The 24199-nt window shown below is 36.2% G+C and overlaps 1 protein-coding gene across 4 annotated transcripts in view; it reads left to right on the top strand.

The window, feature by feature from the left end:
* Positions 1-24199, top strand: part of KIAA0825 (KIAA0825 ortholog) — a 242871-nt gene that overhangs the window by 98942 nt on the left and 119730 nt on the right. For 3 of the 4 annotated variants that reach the window (XM_040089698.2, XM_040089697.2, XM_040089699.2), the window contains exons 12-15: positions 2924-3034; positions 10147-10286; positions 21705-21893; positions 23446-23679. In XM_040089698.2, the coding sequence (XP_039945632.1) occupies positions 2924-3034; positions 10147-10286; positions 21705-21893; positions 23446-23679 (674 nt within the window). The remainder of the gene's footprint in view (positions 1-2923; positions 3035-10146; positions 10287-21704; positions 21894-23445; positions 23680-24199) is intronic. The other variant, XM_040089700.2, reaches the window with a different exon arrangement.

The raw sequence follows: 24199 nt of genomic DNA, 5'->3' as shown, positions 1-24199 counted from the left end.
CAAACCTAGTTTATTGTAATTCTGTAGCTGGAGTAAACAGTTGCTCTTTACCTCAGTCAGCTTTCTTAATTTCTGTTGGCCCAGTCGTCCATGAGTAGGCAGTCAGCTGTTGTGTTAACTACTGTGTCTGCTTCCCCCAGCTTAGTGGCACCTGAAAATGTCCTAAGAACTGTTCTCTGTCAGCTTTTGTCCACATTGTCGAGAACCTATTGAACAACGAGTTTCTAGAATGTACTCCCCAAATATACTGAGTGTTGCTATTTTCTTGCTGCTTACTCAAACCTCTGAAGTAGGAGGATTTTCATACTTCTGAATTTCCAATCATCATTGTCTTACTCACTGACAAGACTGTTGTCAGTTACTCAGTTCTAGTAGCTCGGGTTTCATGTAGTGGATTGCAGAGTTTCAGTGCTGCCTGTGAATACACAGGAGACTCCATTGCCATTCCTTACTCATTAGTTTCTAGAGGAGTAAATAATCTGGGCCTCAAAGTAGAGACTGTCTTCTGCCTCAGAAGCAGTCTGCCTTGAGGATTGCTCAGTTTGGAGTAGTTCTATTCTTGTGCTTGTTCTGATACTCCTTAGTCTTTTGTGCTAAGTAGGCGATGATAGTCTGTAAAGGAAGAACATAAAGAGTAAAGTGGATGCACCTTTTTGTGATTTCATACTATGAATTGTTGTATCTTATTTTCTCAACAAGAAGTCAGGTAAATTATTTAAACAGTGAGAGAAGCATTTAGAGAGTCTTGGCAAAATTGCTCTCTATTGTCATAAACTCAGTGCCATTCAGTATTAAAGACTGAAAACATTTCTCTTTAATATATGAGATATAACTCATGGAATTGCCTTTTGGTAATGTTTATTCCTTACACAGAGAGAAATCATACAAACACTACGAGGAAATACTGTTAGGATGCATCTTGCTGGCACGTCATTTCTTCTCACCCACACTCAGGCTTTCAGGATCAATTCTCACCTTGTCATACTCTACTGAAGAATAAAATCTCTGTTACTGGAAATCTTGCTTTGGTATTAAATCCACTATCCACTGTTTTGAGATAATAGGCAGCTGCTTTAGCATAACTTGGAGCAAAACCTACTAGCTATTATTACACTTATTATTACACTTCTGTCAAAAGGGTAGTTGTGTTCAACAGTCATGCACAGAGCTGGCAGTTTTCCTGGCAAGAACTACCTAGCCAGTAGTGGACATTAGGAAATGCTGTCATGAGAATTACTGTATTAGACACTTGATTTTTTAAATCGTATTTGAAGCTATTCTAATATTTAAACAATCTTTAAAATCCTCAGATTATCTCTGTCTCACTTTAAAAAATTCTGTAGAGATTTCAGTATAAGCAAATAAGTCAGAATACAAAAATCTGCCCCGTGCTTCTCCTCAGGATACAGCTAAGACTCCTTAGGATACAGACCAGAATTCATATTTAACAAGCTGCTTTAGTCCAGAATTCTCTCAAACAGTTCCTAAACAACCAACAGACAAGATTTGGTCGGTTTTTTTTTTCTTATTAGATTGCTAACCAAAATGTATTTATCACTTTTTGTGTAGGATGTTTGCTCTATACTTTGCTATATTCAGAAAAAAATATTTCAGTGGATGAGAGATAGTAAGATTTCTTTTTACTTTCGTAATATTGAAATTACTGTCCTTAAAATAATTATTTTTGAGTTTGCATTCTTCTTTTGGCTATATTTTAATCTCAGCTTTACTTTTAATGTTCAGGTTTTCATGAATTCACAAAGAGCACAAATTCACTGTGCTAATCCTTTGCTTACTTAAGATCATTTAGATATCTGTAGTAAATTCTTCTATTTTTTTATTAGTATGACTGATTTCCAAATAAAACAGCCTATCTTTTGGAGACATTCAGAAATTATACACCTACCTTTCTTGTTGAAAAAGTATAATTCTCTCTCTTCTTTCATCTGGGCCTAATAGACATGTATCTATAGTTCTGAATCAGATGAAAGATAAATAATTCATAGCCAAGTAAGATGAAAACTGAGGTGCTTGTGAAGTGTTAATTGTTTATATTTAATGGAGGATGGATGTAACAGGCTGGAATTCCTCTCTGCTGGAATTGTATGCAGTGTAAATGTGAATAAAAAGGTAAGAGGCCAAATGGTATCCATTACTATCACACATTGTTGAATCCTAGTGGCTGCTAGGAAATTGTTCAAATGCTAATAATTTATTACTAAACAATAATTAAAGGCAAATAATAAATTATATGATTCTGGTTTTACACATATCTATAATCATTTCATATAATTAATTAATAAAATATTTAGTATCTGTAGATTTCACCTCTCATATAATTTGAGTAAGTGAAATATTGCAAAAGTGACACATCCAGCCACAATCTAGTTCTTCTCTAGTCCTTTATATTTGAAAACCAGTATTCCATTTCTTTCAAGCCAGTGAAGGTCCAAAGCTTCTGGTTCAAATTTTGTCCAGTTTAATCCAAAGTCTATATATGCTTGCATGTCAGTCAGTATAATTTCACAAGATACTTTAAATATCATTATTATAAAAGTATTGAAAATATTATGCATTTTTGTTATGCAGGAGGAAAAGAGCTATAAAAATTAATAACTGAAGAGAAATTTGCTTATTGCATGCATTCAAATATAGTTTGAAGATGTGTTATACAGGGATAAAAATACAAGGAAAACTTGAATAACAATTATTAGGTACCGAGTTTCAAAAAGTGAAAGTAAATATAGAATTGTATTTTTTACAGTACATAGATTGATTTGCATTTATGTGTTTGCATATATATATTAGTAGTATTTTTCATAAGGTATTTTCTGTCTTCTATTCATGTATTTGTACTTAGTAGTAGTGATCCAAGGGGATTTTCAGTCTCCCATGTAATTCAAAAGCATTTGGTTTCTTCCAGGATATTTCTTGATAATTCTGATAAACGTCTTCCTCAAGATTTTTCAGAAGTCTTTTATCATCCTTTACATTGGTTATTTTGCATACCATCATCCTGCTTTTTCTTTCTGAAGTGAGTATCAGAAGCTGATTGTTGTAAATGGATCACCAGATAGTATTAGTCAAATATTGTTACATTTTAAAGAGTATATCTGAATAAATGTCTAATTAATATTCTGATTTTTAAAATCCATTGAAGCATTTTTTAATTCATTACAGATTTCTCTAATCTTTGAGAGTCTGAAGAAAAGTTGCGCTGAAAGCACTGCATTTTGCTAGTCTATTAATTATTTTTGATATTTGAATTATCTGTAAGGTTTTCTGGCTTTAATTAAAGAGTATATACTTCTTGACAACATGTTCTGAAGGGCTTATAATTAAAGGGGAGATAATGAATGTTTATCCTTTCTGTGTAGGATTGCTGTTTAAAACAATGAGGTACATAAATAACTAGTTGAACAATATTGTAAGGGGTTTTAGTGTAAATATTTTTTGTGGGAGGGAGAGATTAGGAGAAAAATAAACAAAGGGGCCTTAAGCTTAAAAAATGAACAAAGATAGTTTTATTAACACACACTAAAAGAACAGAAAAAAAAAAGTTGGGAAAAAACCCCTAAAAACCAGAATGAAACTTCAAAAACATTCTTCTTTCCTCTTACAAACTATTAACTTTCTTATTGAACAACATAGAAAAACACAACTTAGGGTTTTCAGTCAGTTTCACGCCTTAGACATAACTACTCATTACTTAGGAGAAGAGTCCTTCTAAGATCTTTTTATGATGATGTTTGCTATAAGACAAAAGAGAGTCCATTCTTTTTTAATGTCACACACACATCTGCTGCCACCCAGAGTTTTTGCAGACTGTGATGTTCTATCTGCAGAGCTTCTCAGTGTATCTGGGGTATTATTTACGAATACTTCTGATCTAAAATTATCTTTGTCTCAAAGGGCTGAGACCTCCTTTTTGACTCAGGAGCGGGGGTTTCACAGTTCCCAAATAAATCTCTACTACACCAGTCCTTAATTTTGATTAGAATAGCATTCTACCCAGATAATACTAAGACTCTGCCAAGAACAGTTCATTTCTTCATAATTTACCTTAGAAAAGTCCGGTCAAAAATGTCCACTTCTTCAATTCTATTCCAATATTATTAGTTCTTTCACTTCTCATCTAACTGACTTCATGCAGTGTCTGTTCCATGTACTTTCTGTTTTTCTTTCTTCTTTCTTTCGAGGAAGAATTGTGCTTTAAAAGTTCTGTGTTGCTAAGAAAAGGTTAAATTTTGCCTGGGGTTGCAAAGGCCACGTGCGCATGCCGGGCTGGTAGAAGAAACCGGCAAATGTCCATTTTTCCACCCCTCGGTCTCATCCAGGGCAGTCCAGCTCAGAGCTATCACTAAGCTGCAAAAAAAGGCTTCACCCGAGCTGCTTTCATGCGAGCAGCAGTTCTCAGAGCGCTCGGCTGGGCCCGGCCCAGCCACCCAGAGGCAGAAGGGCCTGACTCAGGCCTCCCCCCGCCGCCCGCTGCGTGCGGGCAGCAGCTCTCAGAGGCCCGGCCGGGCCCGGCCCAGCCGGCAATGGGGGGCCCAACCTGGGCTCCCCCCGCTCTCCATGCAGGCAGCAGCTTCTGAAAGCCCGGCCGGGCCTGGGCCCGGCCCGACCACAGTTACCTCATGGCAGATCACCAGAGCAAGAGAGTGGGCGGTCCCAGCAGATCAGTTTTAAATGTTCCTTCCGAAGTCGCACTGACACTACTCGTTGGTCAATTTAGCTGTCAATATCCCAGCCTGCTTTCTGATAGGTCCTTGTCCTCCTTTCCCCCCCACCCCCCCCCCAGCCCACGCCACAGTTAGGGCAGGGAAAAACATTACATTTCTCTCTATCTAGAAAACAAAATTGTGCCAACCCATGATAAATATGCTGGTTGATTGTAGTTGAATTTTTTGGAGAATATTGAATGATTAGAAGCAAAAGCTTAACTTTTCTGTGTCACTGCATATAATGAAAAGTAACATAGAAGATATATGCTACCATCTGTGTTTTGTTTGCTTTCTAATTTTGAACCTGAAGTGCTCCCACACCAGTGCAGATCCTCTCCTAATGCCCCCTTCATCTACCCCTCCTTCTTTTCAAGGTTATTTCATGAGAGGTTTTCACTCTCCATTTTCATTAAAAGCTGCTTTTGTAAGATGTTACTGTGTTTTCTGAGAAACTATTTTTATATTTTGGAAGAATATGTTATGAAATGAGTGGTAACCTCATGAATGACCTATGTGCTTTGGATTTATTACCTCTTTCCTAGTACACTCAGTATCTTTTACCTTGTATATGAAAATTTCTTCCCTATAATTTTGCCCCATACTACACAAAACATGCTAATTTCTCTCCACAGGCTCCACTCATAACTACACTTCATCAATCCTGTTCTCTCCTTCCCTGGTGCCTTTGATATCTGCTGAACCAGAGACAATATATGTTGTGATTGCATCAAAATAATGTGGTTCACTAACTACATGCCAAAGAGTTGAATAACTGGTGAATTCAAAGTGTTGAAATAGTTATTCAAGTTCTTATAAAGCCTGAAAGATCATGTGTGTTTATCAAGCTTCAAGGAACTTTGTCAGTGACTTTTTAAGTTATGCATAGTTGGAGAGAAAGGAGAAGAGAAGGAGGGATACAGTAGAGGGAATTACTGCATTAGAGAGGAATCTAGTAACCCATTTCTGGAAATTTCATGCTTCATTAAGTTTTCATTGTAGAAAAGACAAAGTTTTTTGATGCCCTCATGCAAGGCCAGATCTCAAAATTTAAATTATACGGTGAAGTATAAGTTTTGGGAGATATTTTTACAAATGAGTACCCTATGCTGTGTAACAGTATGTAAAGGAAATGCTGGTACCATTTCAGTCTGACATAATTATCTTTTCTGAGGTGGAATTGAGATAGATTTGAATAAATAGCTGAAAAGTATTCTAGAGCTATGTAGTATGCACTTATTTTCCACAGAAGAAAGGTTAAAATACACAAGTTCTTGATCACCAAATAGGAAAATGCAAAGTACAAAAGTAAGTACGTCTCTGAGAAGGTACAGTCAGTGTACCTTTGTGAGAAAACTCCATATAGAGAGAGAGCCTTGCATACTGTCCTGGTGATAATGAGTGAACTATATTGCTAAAACATTTAATGTTCCCTTTTAACACTTTTCAGCTACTCAAGAAAAAAAAAAAAAAAAAAAGAAATATCTGTATCTAATGAGTAATTCTGAGGTGTTCTGGTTTTTTCATTGTTTTTATACTCTATGTGAATGAAACTTTTTTCCCCTTCAAATACTGCCTCTTGAAAATTATAAAGAAACATATTTAAGCATTGCAGAAAACTGTATTTCAGAGCATCCTAATTATTCATGCGTTGTTTTCTGGTTTTACATCTTATATCTAATTAAAATATATGTTCATTGTCTGTAACAAAATTGGAAGCACAGGCCATTGTATACACCTCAGCTGCAGCCACCTAAGTTTTAACTGAATTACTCTAACCTGTCGTACATTTAGCTATTAAGTATTTAGTCTTCCTAAGCTTGCTATTTCAAAAATAAGTTTTGCTAGTTCCTGAAATTAATTTGTTTGGTATGAAAGCTGATTTCCTACATTATTTTTCATTGTTGAAAATAGCTTCAGTCTGTTTAATTTTATCAATTTGACTCCAACATCAGTGTCAAGGTTGTTACCATGAATTAGCATATCTACTTATAACATCTTCAACTTAGCACATGAGGTTTTCTTTCTTTCTGTCTTGAATACAAATGAAAATAATTGTTTATGAAACTAAACAATTACTGATAATTTATATTACAGTTCCTTTAGTGCCTTCAATGGTAATTGTGATTCATTCTTTGCCTCATTTGGGGTTTATAATCGTACCACTTGCAAATCAAAGTTGGCTATTTTTTCTTCTACTGTACAAAACAGGACATTTTTATGTGTGATATTTATATGTACTTCACCTTTTGTCACTTTTTATGAGGCTAGTCTTATTTTCACTAGTACTGAGCTATGAGGATGAGAGAACATATGTCTCTCCATATGCACGTTACAAAACTTCTCGGTGCATTTATTGGTGCTAGCTTCATGGCTGTAGGGAATATCTGCTAAATTTTATTTTTCCTCCAAGTGAGTCACACCATTGTACATTTCAATTTGCAAGATGCGTAAAGAGCCAAGAACTGGTGTATATTACAACATGGTAACTTCCCATCTGGTCAATGACAGACAGGTTTGGGTTTTTTTCAATTCAGATACTCTAAAAATGTAATTTATTTCTATAGGAATTTAAAATATTATTCTTCATAAATCTAATTGACCCAACCAGTCAGTTATCTTCTAGTTTGAAGGCAGTGAGTGACCTTATTAGATAGGATAACATGACATTAAAGGAAGAGGAAAAATTTAAACTGGCCCAAATATCTTAACTGAAATAGTGAAGAGTTGAGTTTGCTGTCAGTCATAGCATTAATTCTAGTGTGAATATAGTAACTATTTTAACTTTAATTACTAACTACTGATAAGATTATATATGTTATACATGCATTAGATTATATATATTACTAATCTTGAACGTACAGAAATTAGGATTATTAAGAATCCAAAATCCTAATGTTTGAATGCAGTATGTATTTTAAATATGGAGAATTTACTTTGACTGGAAGTTCTATCAAGAGTTAAATATGTATGTGTATATATTTTTGATAAATGTTACTAGAATCCAGTATGTGCTAATATGCAAATATAATTGTAGAGTCAGCAAAATATAAAATACCAGATAAAAATCACAAAACCTGTACATATGGTTTTCTGGCACTTTGCTTATGAAGTTAGAGGTATTTGCCTCAGTGTTAAAAGTGCAAAAGCTGAGGTGTCTAAAATCTTTTACTAAAGTGACTATTGTCACTTGTCTCTATGGGAGCCACTGGCTCAGTTTTGCCCAGGCTAGCTTGAGACTACGACCAGACAGGAAAACTCCCCAGGGTCCTAGAAACCAGGGCAGTGGTGAAGGGCTTTTCCCCTTATCACAAGAGACACGGCGTCGATGGCTGAGGAAAGGAGTCAGACTTGGTGAGAGGGCAAAGTCCAAGGTCTTTATTCCGTCCTGGTCAGACACCTGCCTCAGTTGCTGCTCCGGCCAAGTCCTGCCCAGGCCTCATGTTCTGGGCTAGCATACAGGGGAAGGGCCAAGGGAGGGGACAAACCAAAACCCAGTGAGGGATAAGGTGGGTGTGGAACAGGGTTGGAGGGACATTTAAAGAAACCAATGGGAACATGAAGGGTGGAACCTCCTCGGCTCTGGGCCTATCGTTTGATGTCCTTACCCGAACTCTCCAGAAGCTGGGAGGAATAATCGAATGACAGACAGGACCCGTAGGAGGGGACTGGGAGGAGTGACAGGGAAGAGGAGTAGGGACAAGCCTTGGAATAAAACACTTTCCAGGAGAACCAGGGAGTACAGAACAAAGCATTATAACACAAAACCCTATATAAAAATAAGTAACATAAAATACAATATGAAAACAACACAATGCAACAGACTATTACAGTGGAGTTTTTCATAATAGTGGTATGTAAGGGCCCTGCTGGAAGATGCTACTATGGCTTTCTTAGGTGACTTCAAGGCTGCCCTGCAAGATATGAGGCATTATCCATTTTCTGGTAATGGAAACACCAACATGTGAAGTGCTAAACAAACTAGAGGAGTGTATTAGCCGACATCTTCTTTTCCAGGCCTTGTAGGTTTTTATTGAGTATGTTGTATAAATAGCAGCTTTGACTCAAAAGTGAAATGCAGTCATTATGCATTCAAGCATAGTTGGGAGGTGCATTCGAGCATAGTTGGGAGGTGGCACACTTGGCTAAGTCAGAGGTTGTAAAAGCATGCAACTTTTCTAGCTCCTCTGTTAGAACAACATGAGCCCATTTTAGTTCTGTCCCAAAAGTTATATGTAAATGGCACATGAAGTGTTTGAGCAGAGGCATATAAATACTTCTCTAGTCCAAAAGGAAAATGTCAGATTGAAAACCTTCCTATGAAGGAGGTTTTAATTGATGCTGAAGGTATTTTTTGTATACTGGTGGATAGTATTTATACCTGCCCAGTCAATGCATCAGTCCATATGAAGTCCTTAAAATCATGCATGTAAAATTCATGTGCATGTAAGTTTATATATGAAGTACTTAAAGTTTCAATGTTACCAACTATTGTATAAACTTGTAGCAAAAAAAGAAAAAAAAAAAATACAGTGGCTAAACATCAGTTGAAATTTGATTTTATAAGAACTTAATAAAAACTTACACATTAAAGAAAACAAAATTATCCACAATCCAATTTTGAAAACTTGTTTTAAAAAAGTTTCAGGAAGAAAATACTAAATACAGTAGATGATAAGCACTTTGCGAACAGATTTGTTTGCTTGTTTTTTGTTTAACTGTAATGTGAGTTCAGTGATTGTAGTTGGGTCACTGGCTGTGTTCAGAGTAAACCTTGGAATAGTATTTGGAAACCTAAATTTTTGCAGAACATGGAAATCACAATCAGAAAATAAACTGCAAACAGAAAATAACCTGCAATCTTTTTAAAACTAATGAATTTGTACTACACTTTCTCACTTCTCCCTGCTGGCAAAGCAGTAACTTACCCAGTTTAATATTTCTCGTGGATTTTTCAGGACATGTAAGAATTGCTCAACCTAAAGTGGAATTTTGCAGCCCCTTTGAGCATTTTCACTGCCTTTTACTTAAGAGCTTTATTCTTCATTAAGGACAGACACTTCTGATCTCTTACGCAACAATTACTGCAATAATAAACCAAAAAAATACCCTTACTTTTATCCAACTGCAGGAAAAAATCCTTTTTGCCTGGTAGAACAAAATACAGTTCCATGAAAGAGATAAATACAATTGCTTTGTATGTAACTGTGGCAGACTAACAAATGTCAATTTTCTTTTTACTAGTTGAAATTAAGTGTAATTCTTTCTCTGAACTGCCTTAAAGTAAGGAAGCATGAAACCATTTTCAGAGTAATCTAGGAGGAGTTGACACTTAAGGGAGTTAGTGTTACATCTGCGAGTTAAGGATATTAATTTCATAGATAAATTAATTATTTCTTTCTGTCTTTATCTTACATTTTGAAAGGACTCCTTCAGCCAGAGAAATGGCAGCCCAAGGTCTGCTGAAGCTGCTCTTAGCCCAGCCATACTGTAATCTGACCTTGCTTTTGGAAACATTGCTATACCGTGATTGTCTCTTAGTGAAAATTTTGCTGAGAAGCTCAAGTAAGTATTGATACTGTCAATCCATGTAAGAATATCAGTGAGAAGCACAAATTCATTTTTAACCACTTAAATGCTGGAGGAAGGCTGTCAACCATTTTGAGGGTTAGGCACCCATTTAGCAGTAGGACACTTCTCTAATGTGTAAAAAGAAAAAATCATCACTTTTTAATGAGAATTTACACTCAACCATTGTATGATTAATTTCAAAGCAAACTGAAATTTGGTAAAATGGGCTGCTATTATAAATGAAAAACAGTCAAAATTAGTTTGAGCTTAATGGAGCTTTGAGACCACAACCGCCGTATACAGGTTTTTAAAAGTGTCTAAAAGACCACTGTCAGAATTACATTTGAACAGTGGAAAGCTTCTTAGATGTTTTGTTGTAGTTATTTTATGCTTGTCACTGTAGACATTGTAGAATTACATAAATATATTTCTGCTTGTTAATTAATTAATGCTGTTTTGAAAGTAGAATAAATAAAATAATGTTTCTACAAATTTTTATTTGTATTCTGATGATAAGCAACAAACTTTATCACATCTTTCCATTAGTAGTTTGCAGATCAAATGATTATTTTGTTGAATAGCGAATGGTATAATCACCTTAATCACCTGACTTAATTTTTCAGGCATATGAGAGTCTTGGTTCCTTTATTTTGTTGGCAAACTATTCTTTTTATTTATCAAAAAACTATTAGGTCCGCATAATATTTTATATATTTATATTTATGTTTATATGTATTTATCTATCTAGCTAAAACATTATTTAGTTCTGTCATTTTTAAATGGTCTAATATTTGTCAGAGGTACAACGTCTTCCACTGCTGTCACACATTTTATTGAGAGCTGCTGTGCATGCTTGCCTACTCAAACACATCATCTTTTACAAAGGCTGACAAACGTTTGACAAATGGTCATAGTCTCACCCTACTGTTATCCTGTATTGAGTTTTACTATCTCTTTAATTATTACAGGTAATAAGTGACAGAATGTATTAGTTTATTGATTGACCAACCTCTTAAGCTTTAGGGAAATCCATGTTACTTTGAATTACAAAACGTGTTATTCACGTAGGCTTTATTCATGTAACTTCAATATTGGAATGAATAAACTTTCGGTTTAGATGAAATCAATACCTGTGATGATCCATGTCAACTAAATTAATTTCAATGGGGTCAATTGTCTAATGACAAAAAATTTGTATTCTTTATTCCTTTTCCTATTCAGCTAAGTATACCATAGTTTTTGAGCAATTTGCCCTAGTGATAACAAAACTCCGTGGTATTTAATTACATAAGAATTTTTTTAAAAGGAAAAGCCTTCTCACATTTTTTTACATTAAGCCTTTCCTTTTCCTTTTAAAAACAGGCCAGAAGGCAAAAAATCTTAGGTATTGATGAGTATTTCTGTATTGTTTTAACACTTTGGGATACTCAAAGTAGACATCATTCAAACACATTTAATTTCATCATAATCCCATTGTTCTCATGGTTGTACCGTAGGAAGGTTCAGAAGGAACGCATATTCCCCATCATAGTAGGAAGTACTGTTGGGATTGCCAAAGCTTTTTCAGTAGAAAGTGTATTTGTAGAGAAGCTATGTATTCATGATTGATGTTCCTAAGTATTATAAGAATGATAATACATTTGTTGAAGCTATTGAAACTCTGTGTATATAATTATATACTGTCTGGACAAGAAGATGACAGAATGTGCAGTTTTGTCATTTTTTTGTGCAATATGATACGTGAAATGTACGTAAAAATTAAAATATGGAAATACAAAGTTACTGCATAAAAAAATACTAAAGGTAATAAATCAGGTTTCCCAGAACTGAACCATTTATTTGTCTTCAGTGGGTATGACTATTGAATAAAGGCAACTTTGAAAAAATTGTTGAAAACTTTGATTTGCATTTTTGACAAGCTCTGAGTCTAAATAACCTAGGTCTGTTCAATTATAGTGACATATAATCCTAGAGTTTTTTCTACAAGTCCAACATCCAGCAACTTTCCTCAAGACATGTTCTTGAGTGAGTGAAGGGTCTGAAGTCTCTGCTGTGGCTTTGTAGAGAGGAATAGTGAAAATAGCTGGTGTGTTAATTTTCTGACAAAATGAACTGTTTTGCAATTTACTTGCAAATTTTTTTAACTAATATTGCCTTATCATTCATGGATGTGAAATAGAAATGGATTATTTTGACAAGCAACAAATAATAGAGGGGAAGAAGGAAGTGGTGTCTGCATAAAATAAGGAATTGAATCCAGCAGATGCTGACATGAAAACGTGGAGGATGAAAGTGAATTCTGAGCATTTCTGCTAGATTTGCACTAAATACACTGCATGCCAGTGGAACAAGTCTGTGATTTCTAGTTTGATAATCATTATTTCCAGGAATCAGGAGTTTTTCTTTGCATAATAAAGCAGACAGCAATAGTTTTATCGGGTTGCACTGGCCCAACACAGGATTAATACCAGAGGGGACCCCATCAGACTGTAGGCACCTGGCCACTTATGAATAGCAGATAAGACAATGGTGTCTAAGAAATTGTCGCTGAGAATCAACAGAGCACATTCTAGTTCTTCAGTAAGCCTTTGGTGTCATACATTTGCTTAAGAGGAGATAGTATCAAGTTGATGGCGAATAATAGAAAATGCGATGTATTGCTTTATAATCTTATCAAGAATCTTATTCATTATCATAAAAACTTGAGACTCCAGTTGTTACAGAAATTTAATTTGTCTTTCTACACACTGTCTTAAAGTGAGTATTGGCATGTGAAGATAAACTGTAAGAAAACTGCATTCACAGCAGGACCAGGCCATTGGTAGTTTTACCTAATGTTTTTGGCTTGCACAATACATATTTGTACTTCTACTACTAGAAGACAATATGGTTTAGTCTGTATATCTCAACATAGATGGTACTCAGGGCCTAAAATTTTTAAATAAGAATTGATAGTAACATTTACAAATATTTAGTAATAAGTCTAAGGCTGCAAATCTGAAATTGGACCCAAATAACTATGGTTTGCTTCAAGAAGAGATTGATTACCTTGTACATGAAAGCAGGTTGGGGAAGAGAAGATTTTCATCAAGAAAATATAATTGTGTGGTGCACCATTAGACAACTTTCTAGACACTAATAGATATGAAAAGTTTTCTAAGACCATTCTTTTATTAACTATTTTCTGGAAAGAGAACTTGGAAATGTATTTGTAGAATGGGAAGATTTTTTTTCCCCCACTCCAGTTCTTTGCCCTCTTTAAAACAGTTCTCTAACTGCCATGATGTATAATGTATCACTTTAAGGTAAATTTTAAGAACTAATTAATTTTTAATCCAACTTAATTAATTACATTCTAGACACATAAGAGTAAATACCACCTTTTTTGTGAGTTACCCTAAAAGAAAAGTGAAAAGTGTTAACTTCACCAATTGACCTCATTTAGGAGGCTGAACTATTAGTGGCAGTAGTGAGTTATTACAGAAGAAAATGTACATGCCTTACATAAATTACCAACTCCATCAAAACTCTGGCATTATTAAAATCTGTGACAATATGACACTTTTATTTCAAGTTTTTGAGGGTCATTCTTTCTTATTGTACTTTCATTGTTCTTTCTTGTACTTCTTTGTACTTTCTTCTAATGACTTAGATTTAATAATCCTGTGTCATGGTCTGTCACACAAGTGAAAAAACTACCAACTTCTATAGTTCCATGGCTCAACCATACACCATTTTGGAGAAAAATAGTCTTGCAGGTTTTGGACACAAAACTTGGATGTTAATCTGCAACCCTGCCTTCATTAGGAAAGCAGAAGTAAATCTCGTAGAGTCATTTGTATCTTTGTGCAGAGGTAGATCTCTCTTCCAGGTATTTGTGGATCATGCAGTATAAGGCATGTGCATACCCTTCAAAGTTTTAGCCTCTTCATGATAGCAGTCTGTGTCATGGTAGCCTAATGGTTAGAAGATTACTTTAAAAGTGGCACCTCCTCAAAAGGTCTCTCTGACCAGTAAGCTTATTGGAGTCTGTACCTGCAAAACCAGTGAAGGATGTACTGAGGTGATATACTTCTAGCTGGAATATAAGTAAAATAAAGGACCTTAATACAGATATCCTGTTCCATTTGGTGATTTTTGAGTGATAAAGTAGAGAAAACAGTAAACAGATTTTATGGAATTTCTGAAAACCTAAGTAGGATTTCCTCTTTGGACTATAGGGGACTCCTGCTGTGACTCACTTACCTTTTCTTGACGGAGTGTGAAGTAGTGTCTGGTATGTGTGATAGACTCAGTGTCTGTGATATATGGTCATATGGATAGCTTTTCAAAGATCTTCATTTCTGATAGGAACTTCTTGTTACAGTAGAGCTCTAGACTGAAAAAGTTCTAAGAAGGTAAGCTGTTTAGTATCTATCCAATATGTGGAGAAACACAAGGGAGCTAATGTGGCCACAGGACTGCATTCAGTATTGTTTTATCAAGTTTTGGCTGTCAAAATGTCACACTTTTTGCATACTATCCCATAAAATCAGTACTGAAGGTATTCTGACAGTAGCGGGGGTTTTCTTAATTGGCCATAGATAAGACAGAAGTCAGTAACTCAGAAAGTCATTAATGGAGGCTTCTCAGATAGTTGAAAATACATTGTGTAGGGAGAAAAAATTCTAAATGGAGTTGAATGAAATTAAAATGCTGTGGCACTGATGACATATAAATATATAGCTACAGAAGTAGTTTGCTGATATGTTAATAATTTATGGGCAGATGGTATTAGTGTTGTTAAAGGCTTTTTTTGCCCTGTGGAGCTTTTTAGTTGTCATAAATTTAGGATTTATTTGATTCACAGGTAGTAGCTAATAGAGGGCTTATTATTATTTGGAATGTATTAAATGGAAATGAGTAGATTTAATATCTGGGTTTTATTCAGGATAGGAATAATATGACCCTGGGATCAGCTTAGTTGTTAGCAACAGGGTTGTGTGTTCAACCCCATATGGGCCATTTACTTAAGAGTTGGACTTGATGACCCTTGTAGGTCCCTTCCAAATCAGAGTATTCTGTGACTCTTCCATGAATCTATGATATAAAATTTTTCCTTGGAATTTAAAACTAAAATAATACACTTTCTGCCAAAATGAAGCCACGTTCAAAGTTACAATAGATTTTAGCTGTAAAATTATCCACCAGGTCAGATACAGTAAAGGAACAGACAAAAAGTTAGTGACAGAAGAAACACTGAGGATGTAGTGTACTGCAGAGTGCCTGCTAAAGTATTTCATTCTCTAAAGAAATAGAGCATATCCTTTTGGCATTCTTTATAGCCTCATGACTTGCTGTGATTTAAAGAAATCTTTAAAATCAATAAAGAAAGCAAAAGTTTCATGCTCTTTGCAAATTAAAGACCAGTATCAGAAATAATTTGTTCCATCTTCAATTCCTCTTCCTAAATGAAACAGCATGTATAAGTTAGAGTTTTGACTACCTCTTTTGGTGAAAAAAGACAGCATACTTGTTTGTATCTTGGCTGTTGTATATAGATTAACTTGGGAGAGAGAAGTCTAGAGTCAGTAACAGAGGATTTTTTGAATGTGGCAAGATTAATTTTATGGCTAGACTAGTCAGATAAATGCTGGATGAGTGATATTGTTGGCAAATTACTTGGTGGTATTTCTATCAGTAAGAAAGAAATATGTGTAAATTGCTCTTGTAAGTCTGCCTTTCTGAAGTTATGTTTTCAAAATACGTGGTGGTATCCCAAGAGGTTTAGTGCATTATTTTGTCATAGGAAGAATGTTCATTGTGAATGGATAGGTTATGTTATTCATAATTTTCTTATAGAGATATTAGAAACAATAGTATTCAAATATATTTTGGTATCTTTTGTGCATATAGAATATCATGCTATATGGAAATAACAGCTTTTTTTTTTTTTTTAAATATATTTTAGCAGGTATCTAGATAAATATATAGCCACATTTAGGTAAGAATGCTAAGTCTTGCTAAAATAATGAAGAAGCATCTCCTTTGAGCTGCCTGTGGGAGCTTTAGGTTCCCTTCACAAACTAGCTTTTGCTATATGAGTGCACTCAGTGAAAAAAAGAGAATGTGTAGAAGAAAGCATCACAGAGTGGTAAATATAATACCTATCATATAAATTCTGTTCTATGTAATAATTAACAAGAAAGCTGAACTGAACTTCAAACTGAGATGAATATTTAATGTTGTGACAGGTGAGGTAATAAATGTAAAAGAAAAAATCTAAGACAAGAGAAATCTACATATCTTTCTGTAGACTCCTAATTTGTAATATTTAGCCACCTATACTGATCTGCTAGCTAAATTTTCGAAGTATACTATCCTTTAAGGTCCCTTGTAACCCAAAGGATTCTGTGATTCATGACCACTTATCCATCAGAAAATTCATCTTAACCTGAGCTTTCTGGTTGTTTTTACTACAAGGACAACTTTTACTTCACAGTAAAGCAAGAAAACACTGATGAATAATTACATATCTTTACTAGTGGATTCATGAAGATCTTTGCTTAAAAGCACAAGAGTTGCATTATGCAGTTACATAGGTATAACAAGATGTATGTATAGCCCTTTTGAGTCATTGAAAACCGATATAATCACGACAAAGACCCTCTAACTAATTGAAGTCAGAAAGTAGTGGTATGTTTATTCACCAGCAGACGTAACAGGAGTCATCTCCGAAAGGCATGGCCGCCCCGAACAAGGCTCTTTGCTCTCTATTTATTTTCCAAGATCTTACATACAATATATATGCATAACGCCAGCACCTCCCATCCCCACTCTCTATTAAAATGAGGCTATTAGTCCTTCACGCGTGCGCAGTTCTTCTCTTGAATTGGGTCGGTGGTCTCAAAGGATGAAGTCAGGAGAGTCTTCATCAGGTCTCTGTGACCCGCTGGCATGATCCAAGGTCTCCTGCTTCGTGATTGATTGATACCAAGTCCAGGTGCTGGTCTTTGTTCTTACTGGTTTCAATCTGTTCTTATGATGGTTCACTTATTCCACTTTTTCTATAAACAAGCTCATAATATAACAGTTAGCTGTAGCTTGGGCATCTAATAATCATTAACCTACTATTTACTGATCTAACTTATATCTTGATCAATATAAATTGCTTCTAACCCTCAGCTAAAATCTTAACTCTTTAAAATCATGATTCACTTTCTACAATTCTCCTTATCTAAATCTTTTGGTAGCACTAATTGATTAGAAAAGTTATAAGTAAGTTGTGACTGAAACTTTCCATATGGCATGGTCATAAAGAAAATTTAGCCTTAATTTCAAGTCATAAGAGCCTTTAAACAAATTCCTCGTGTACTACAGAGGCAGTTTACATAGTACTTGAAATCTTAGCAAACCTCCCTGTGATATATGTCCTAAAGTTAATTCGTGTTAAATGTTATAATATGTAATTCATTCTCTGTAAATGTAATGATAACCATAAGGAGCAGGTTTTATTTCTAATCGAGTATACAACAGGTTAACTGTGACTCAAACAGCACGGTGGGACACAGGGAATTCTCTGTTGAAGATTACACGGAGGGTCACAAGGAAGCTATGCCAGGAATTACACAAAAAGGGACATGGGAAAACTTCTGCCGGGAATCATTAGAGGAGAACAGGAAAGGACGGAAAAGGGAGATGGAGAACCCGGAGGACCGAATGATTACATCAGATCGATATCTTATCCGTCCCCGCCCGACATTAACATCTCTACACAGCAATCATGATCCATTCAACCGCACCAGAACCCGAACATGAATATCTAATGAAGCTGCCTTCGAAGGGGGAGTCTTAGGGTCCCAATTTTCTCTCAGTGAACCAGTGTATAAAAATCGGCAGCCCCAGACCAAAATGTGAACTGAGGGGGTGACAGACTGACAGAGTGTGTTACTGTGTTCACCCAGCGCCGAAACCCCGGGGTTCAACGCTGTCCCTTTTAATTGTGGCTATCGGAGACTGTTATTTTGTCTCAAAATAAAATTCTAAATTTTGATTTACTGAATTTGGTCTATCGTATTTATTACAATCTGGTGACCCCGATGTGATGGTATGATATTGGGACCCTCGGACCCCTGTCTCTGACCAGGAGGCGCCCTGCTGAATTCAGCGGCCTGGCAGAGCCAGGAGACCTTGTGGAACCGATCAGCCACACAACGAACTTAAGCAAAAAGCCACACTTAAAAGGGGTTTAGGCGAGGTCAGATCTCCTGGGAAACTCGGGGAGGTCTGGGGTGCAGGACCTCCGGAGTCACGGCGAAGAGAGCACAACTCGTAAAAGTCTACGTGCACGAAGAATCCACGCAGGAAAAGGATCGTAAGTATTGCATGGTTGACTGGGAGTGACCAAGTGTGTGAGTGAGATGTGATTTTATCACGAGGCGAGTGGGGACCCCAAAACCGCAGTTCCACTTCCCCGTGAGGGGTGTGGTCGGTTGCGGGGGAAGCGAAAGTTTTGGGGGTAAAACGCACCTCACACGTCAAGCCCAGAAACTCAGGGAGTTTTTGAAGGGGGATTGGTCACAGGAAGGCTGGAAGGGAAGGGTACATCCTTAAAAGAGTTCCGGGGACTGGTAAACCTTTCAACCTAGGACCAGGAATGGTCCAGGGGAGAGAGTAAACAGGAGGAAGAGAGCTCACAATCACCAGGAAAACCCCAGGAGGGATCGATCACCCTTAAAGGGCCAGTAACTGATGAACCGACATGAAAAGGGACATGGGAAAACTTCTGCAGGGAATCATTAGAGGAGAACACAAAAAGACGGAAAAGGGAGATGGAGAACCCAGAGGACCGAAAGATTACATCATATCGATATCTTATCCATCCGCGCCCGACATTAACATCTCTACACTGTACCCAGACACAGCAATCACGACATTGTTCTCCAGCGCAAATCCATTCAACCGCACCAGAACCCGAACATGAATATCTAATGAAGCTGCCTCGGAAGGGGGAGCCTTAGGGTCCTGATTTTCTCTCAGCAAACCAGTGTATAAAAATTGGCAGCCCCAGACCAAAATGTGAACTGAGGGGGTGACAGACTGACAGAGTGTGTTACCCTGTTCATCCAGCGCCAAAACCCCGGGGTTCAACACTGTCCCTTTTAATTGTGGCTATTGGAGACTGTTATTTTGTCTCAAAATAAAATTCTAAATTTGATTTACAGAATTTGGTCTAACATATTTATTACACTCCCCATAGAATTTGGTTAAATTAATTTTAAAAGTAAATACTTACAATAATAGAATGAAAGTTCATTTCTGATTTTTATCTCACCATTTGAACTGAGATGGTTATTTCTGTGTCAAACATATCCCTCGTTTGAATGAATAAGTGGAATCCATTTGATTCTTCACTTAGAGGCATCTGGCATTGGAAACAATATATGTCAGCTCACTCAGCTCATAGGAAAAAGAAGGCTGATTAAACACATGTCTTATCGCTGATCTGTCTGCTACCTTGGGGGAAAAAAAAAACAAACCACTGCTTGTTGGTTATGAAATCACTGATCATGTTTTTCAGCTTTCTACATCTTCTGTTTCTACTAAGGTTGCATACTACCTAGACTGAATGATTTACAGTAATGAATGAATTAGGTTGTAGGAATTCAGAAGAGAGTAAAATGAAATTTTTTTTTATTTCTGAAGTTATTCAAAGATGGGTTGAAAGCAATTATTTTCCATTGGAGTAGATTTTGAAGGCTCCCATCTTTGTCCTCCACAGGTTGCTGAAGGTAAAGACAACCAAACTGGCAGAAGCAATGACATTTTATCTAAATACTTTTTGCAGAAAACATTGTTTTTGTAAACTAGAAATTTAAATTAAGAGTATTTAACAGGTGTTGGGGATTAGATTTGTTCCTTTTTGTCTTAAAGAATTTTTCCCCATAAGCTACTGGGAAACAAAGTGCTGGTACTTAGGGGGTACTTGACTAACACAAAAAGACCTGGCCGGGAGGGAGATGGTCACTCAAGTTTGGGGGAGGGAAAAAGGACAGGGCTGCCGGGAGCGGGTTTTTGTTTTTTTTTTTTCTTCTGCTCTCGGTTTCGGAGAGGACGGTCAGGCGACTGCTAGCTACGTGAAGAGTCCGCTGTTAACGGCGGGTCCGATCCTGGGAATTCTACCATCATCCATCTGCTGGAGCGCCCAGGAATTCGGAACCCCCTTCACCTGCCCTGCTGGAGCAGGGCCAGCCCTGCCCGGCTGTCACGGCTTCTTCAGCGCTGCTCACTTTGCCGGGACATTCCCCCTTGCCTGCCAGGACACCCCCCTGCCTGCTGGGGACATCCTACCATTCCAGCCACCAGCCTGGGAGTTTCCACCATTCCAGCTTGGTGCTCTCAGGGTCCCAAGGGATCAGACTGCCCCGGGCTTTGTGAAACAAAGCCCCTCGAGGTTCCTGGTTCTGTTTATTATTAATGCTGTAGTTGTTGTTTGTTTGCCTTGTCATACTTACCAGTAAAGAACTGTTATTCCTTTCCCCATAGCTCTGACTGAAAAGCCTCTTTAATCTTCTAAATTATGATAACTTGGAGGGAGGGTATTGGAATTCCCCATTCCTAGAGAAGCCCTGCCCTCCCTAGCAGATACCTGTCTTTCAAACCAAGACAGCAGGTTATGGCTCTGGGCATTTCTCATGGTTGTTAACACTGGAAGCATATTTCACAAACAGGTGGGAATCTCAGGTCTTCAATATTAGCACAAGTTAAAGTCATTGAATTGCAGTGATTCCTGGAGTTTTAAACATATCCTTATCTTTCAGCTGGGAGATTGTGTTATAATGATTATCAGAAACATTTGTAAATATTTGTTACAAATTATTACTGGACTCTAAGATAATCACTTCTTGTCTTTAAAAACTGTATCTTAGCAGGGCTGAGATTTTATTTTGTGGAACTGTTTCATTCTGATTTTCATCTTGCACTGAAAAACAAAGCCAGCACATTTTTGGGAATATGGACCTGTTACTTTTCTTAATTTTTTATGTCTAAATAGGATTTTATTATTTCATATGTCTATTATATAAGGTGGAGGAGTTAAGCAGTAATAATGTTTTGACTGTGATTCTGCAGTTCTGATTAATCTTCAGTAAATAATCAATTTCCAATTACAATCAATTTCAATTTAGTTTTGAATTAAGTAGGCATATTCTGCAATTTGAAAACATGCTTGAGTCTTTTTTTATTCGCTGCACAATTTGGGAAGACAATCAACGGTAATTAGCCAGAGAAAGATAAGATTTCAGTATCTGTAAGTGTTGTTGTTTGAAATATTATTCAGATAAACTTTGCAGTTTGTTTTGATTAATATTATCCATTACTGAGACCTTGAATTTCTTGGAAATTATTTGAACCATGTCTTTGTTTATTTTGAAGGAAATGAAGCATTAAATTGTGATGAACAAAATTCTCACTTGGAACAGGAAAATAGCAAGGAGTCCACTCTGATTGAAACGATCTTCACAGTATTGTCTTACTGCACTTTATCACCCAAATCTCTTGGCATTGCTTTTGAGTCCTACATGGAAAAAGAACTGCTGTGGAACTGCTTATACAATATGACAGGTACTTAATTTATTTATAAGCATTTCAAATCTGATGTTAAATGCTGTTCATTTTCAGACATGTAGTGAATAGTATTTTTACCATAATAAACCAGGTGAAAGTATGTTAGTTTACTTCAAAATTATAGTATTATTGAACGGTTTTGTGCATTCAGGCCATGGTAGGAGTGGTGAAAATTTTGAAGAATGCAGACGTTCCAGAGCAGTGTTGTTGACCAGGAGTCTGATGACCTTAAGTGGTTGTCTTACCAGCAAGCTGGCTGCAGAACATTTTTGTAGGTCTCTACCAGTAGAGATTCTTCATCTCTGTGTATTTAGCAGCTCCAGACCTTTACCACAATTTAACAGTAAGAAGAGTGAAAAAGAGGAAGCATGGAAAAAGAGAAGTAAGAACTCCTCCTACTGAGGGAGAAACAATCTGAGGAGCATATAATCTTTGCTGTCAGCAGGCACTCAGACTCTTAATTTTTTGTTGAGAGGGAGAGCTGCCCTCACAATTAAAGCAACTAATTCTATCCCCAAGGAAAAACAGTAATCAACCAGAAAAGAGAGGTGAGATTTAGAAGGGTGATATTGCAAATTATGGATTAAAAGCAGGAGGGTTCAAGAGAAGAGTATGAAAATGGCAGAATGCAGGAGGGGAAATAGAATTATGAGTATCACAAAATAGATAAGAATTATAAAAGTGCTCAGGTACTTCTCAGAGAAAAATGGGATTACAAAAACTAGAAATTTAACGTGTAAGGGGGAGAAAAAGAGAGAAGAGGTGCATGGAAACTTCCAGAAAGGCCATGATGAGATCAGCAAAATGTAGAGGGAAGCAAAAGTATGAGCAAAGGATCTAAAGATCTAACATGTGAAAACACATCTCTGATATGCTCTGCAACACTCTGCCTGACAATTGCAGCTCCATGACAATGGAGAAACTGCAGTTTGCCGGGGTATTAAGAATGTGGAGAAGACTGATATTTGTATTGTCAATAACTGTATTTAGGATAGTGTGTTTTGAGCATGCAATCTCTGATGACTTACTGTGTTTCTGTTTATGAGTATTATTTGTATATATTTTTGTTTCCAAAATAGCTTTTTTTTTCCCTTTACTGTCTGGAGTATAGCACTTTGGGTATCTAATAATTGCAGCTTCATTAATACTATCAAGAAAATGATGTAGAAAAAAGGTATATCTGAAAACAAAAATACATACAAATAATAGTATATCTGTTTGCCTCATTGATACCTAACAAGTACTTAAATGTTTTCCTTATAAAAAGGAAGACATCAATCAGCTTAAATAGATTTTTTATAAATATATCAGTGGAGAAATGAGAATTAAGGAAATAAATTGATTTTTTTTTTTGTCAGTACTATATTTAAGATGCTGTATAAACATGCATTGTACTCTTTCTTAATTTGTAACAGACCAATATGTCGAATTTATTATGAACCATAATGTTACCTTTTTTTTTTCCATAAGAATTCTGAACACACTTTCTGAAACAGATTTACACAACTGACTACACTTACTGAATAGTTAATAATTCTTCCTTCTGAAGTTTCCAGTTGTGGTGAGTCGGAGCCAGAAGTTATCAGATGCTTGAAGCTGACTTTGATTAATTCAGTCAAGGGTATAGTGAAACAGATAATTTCTTTGATGCATTCATGGGAGGCAACAGAAAACTATGGAACGTACCAACACAAGCAAATAGTTCCCGAAAGTTTACTGAAAACTGTTCCAAAGGAATGGAATTACACTCCTCGGGAAATGAAGAGAAAAGAATCTGGGAAATGTAGGTGAAATTTATACATAATATTTATATATTTATACAATACATCCTGTAAGCTTCTCATAAGTACCTCTAAATCCTTTACTCTTTTACTCCAAAACTGGGCAGTTAAATTTTTTGAGTGTTGTAGCTTGACAATGAACAAACTATTTCCAAACATCCTGTGGTGGTTGGGGTTTTTTTATGTACTTTGCATTAAAATTCAGTTATTCTTTCTTGAGGCTTACACAAATACATATACAAACAAGGTTTTGAAAATAATCAGTATGGTAGTATTGATAGTAATAGTAATGAAGATGTTTTCAGCATCCGGCAGTAGTCAGATGGGATTCAAAACAAAGTAAAGAATAATGCTTATACTTCGGCCTCAATGGCTGTAAACAGTTTTCCTTTTCATTATCATCTTTTCATTCAGGATAGTCATTCATTCCAACTTTACAACATAGCAATTTATGCTTAAATTAAAAAAGCACTGAAACTGTTGTGGAATATGCTACTGCTTGGTTGTTGAAACAGTTAGTAA

This window comes from Hirundo rustica, chromosome Z (assembly GCF_015227805.2).
Source record: "Hirundo rustica isolate bHirRus1 chromosome Z, bHirRus1.pri.v3, whole genome shotgun sequence".
NCBI classification, from domain to species: Eukaryota; Metazoa; Chordata; class Aves; order Passeriformes; family Hirundinidae; genus Hirundo; species Hirundo rustica.
This window is presented reverse-complemented; position numbering and strand designations above follow the sequence as displayed.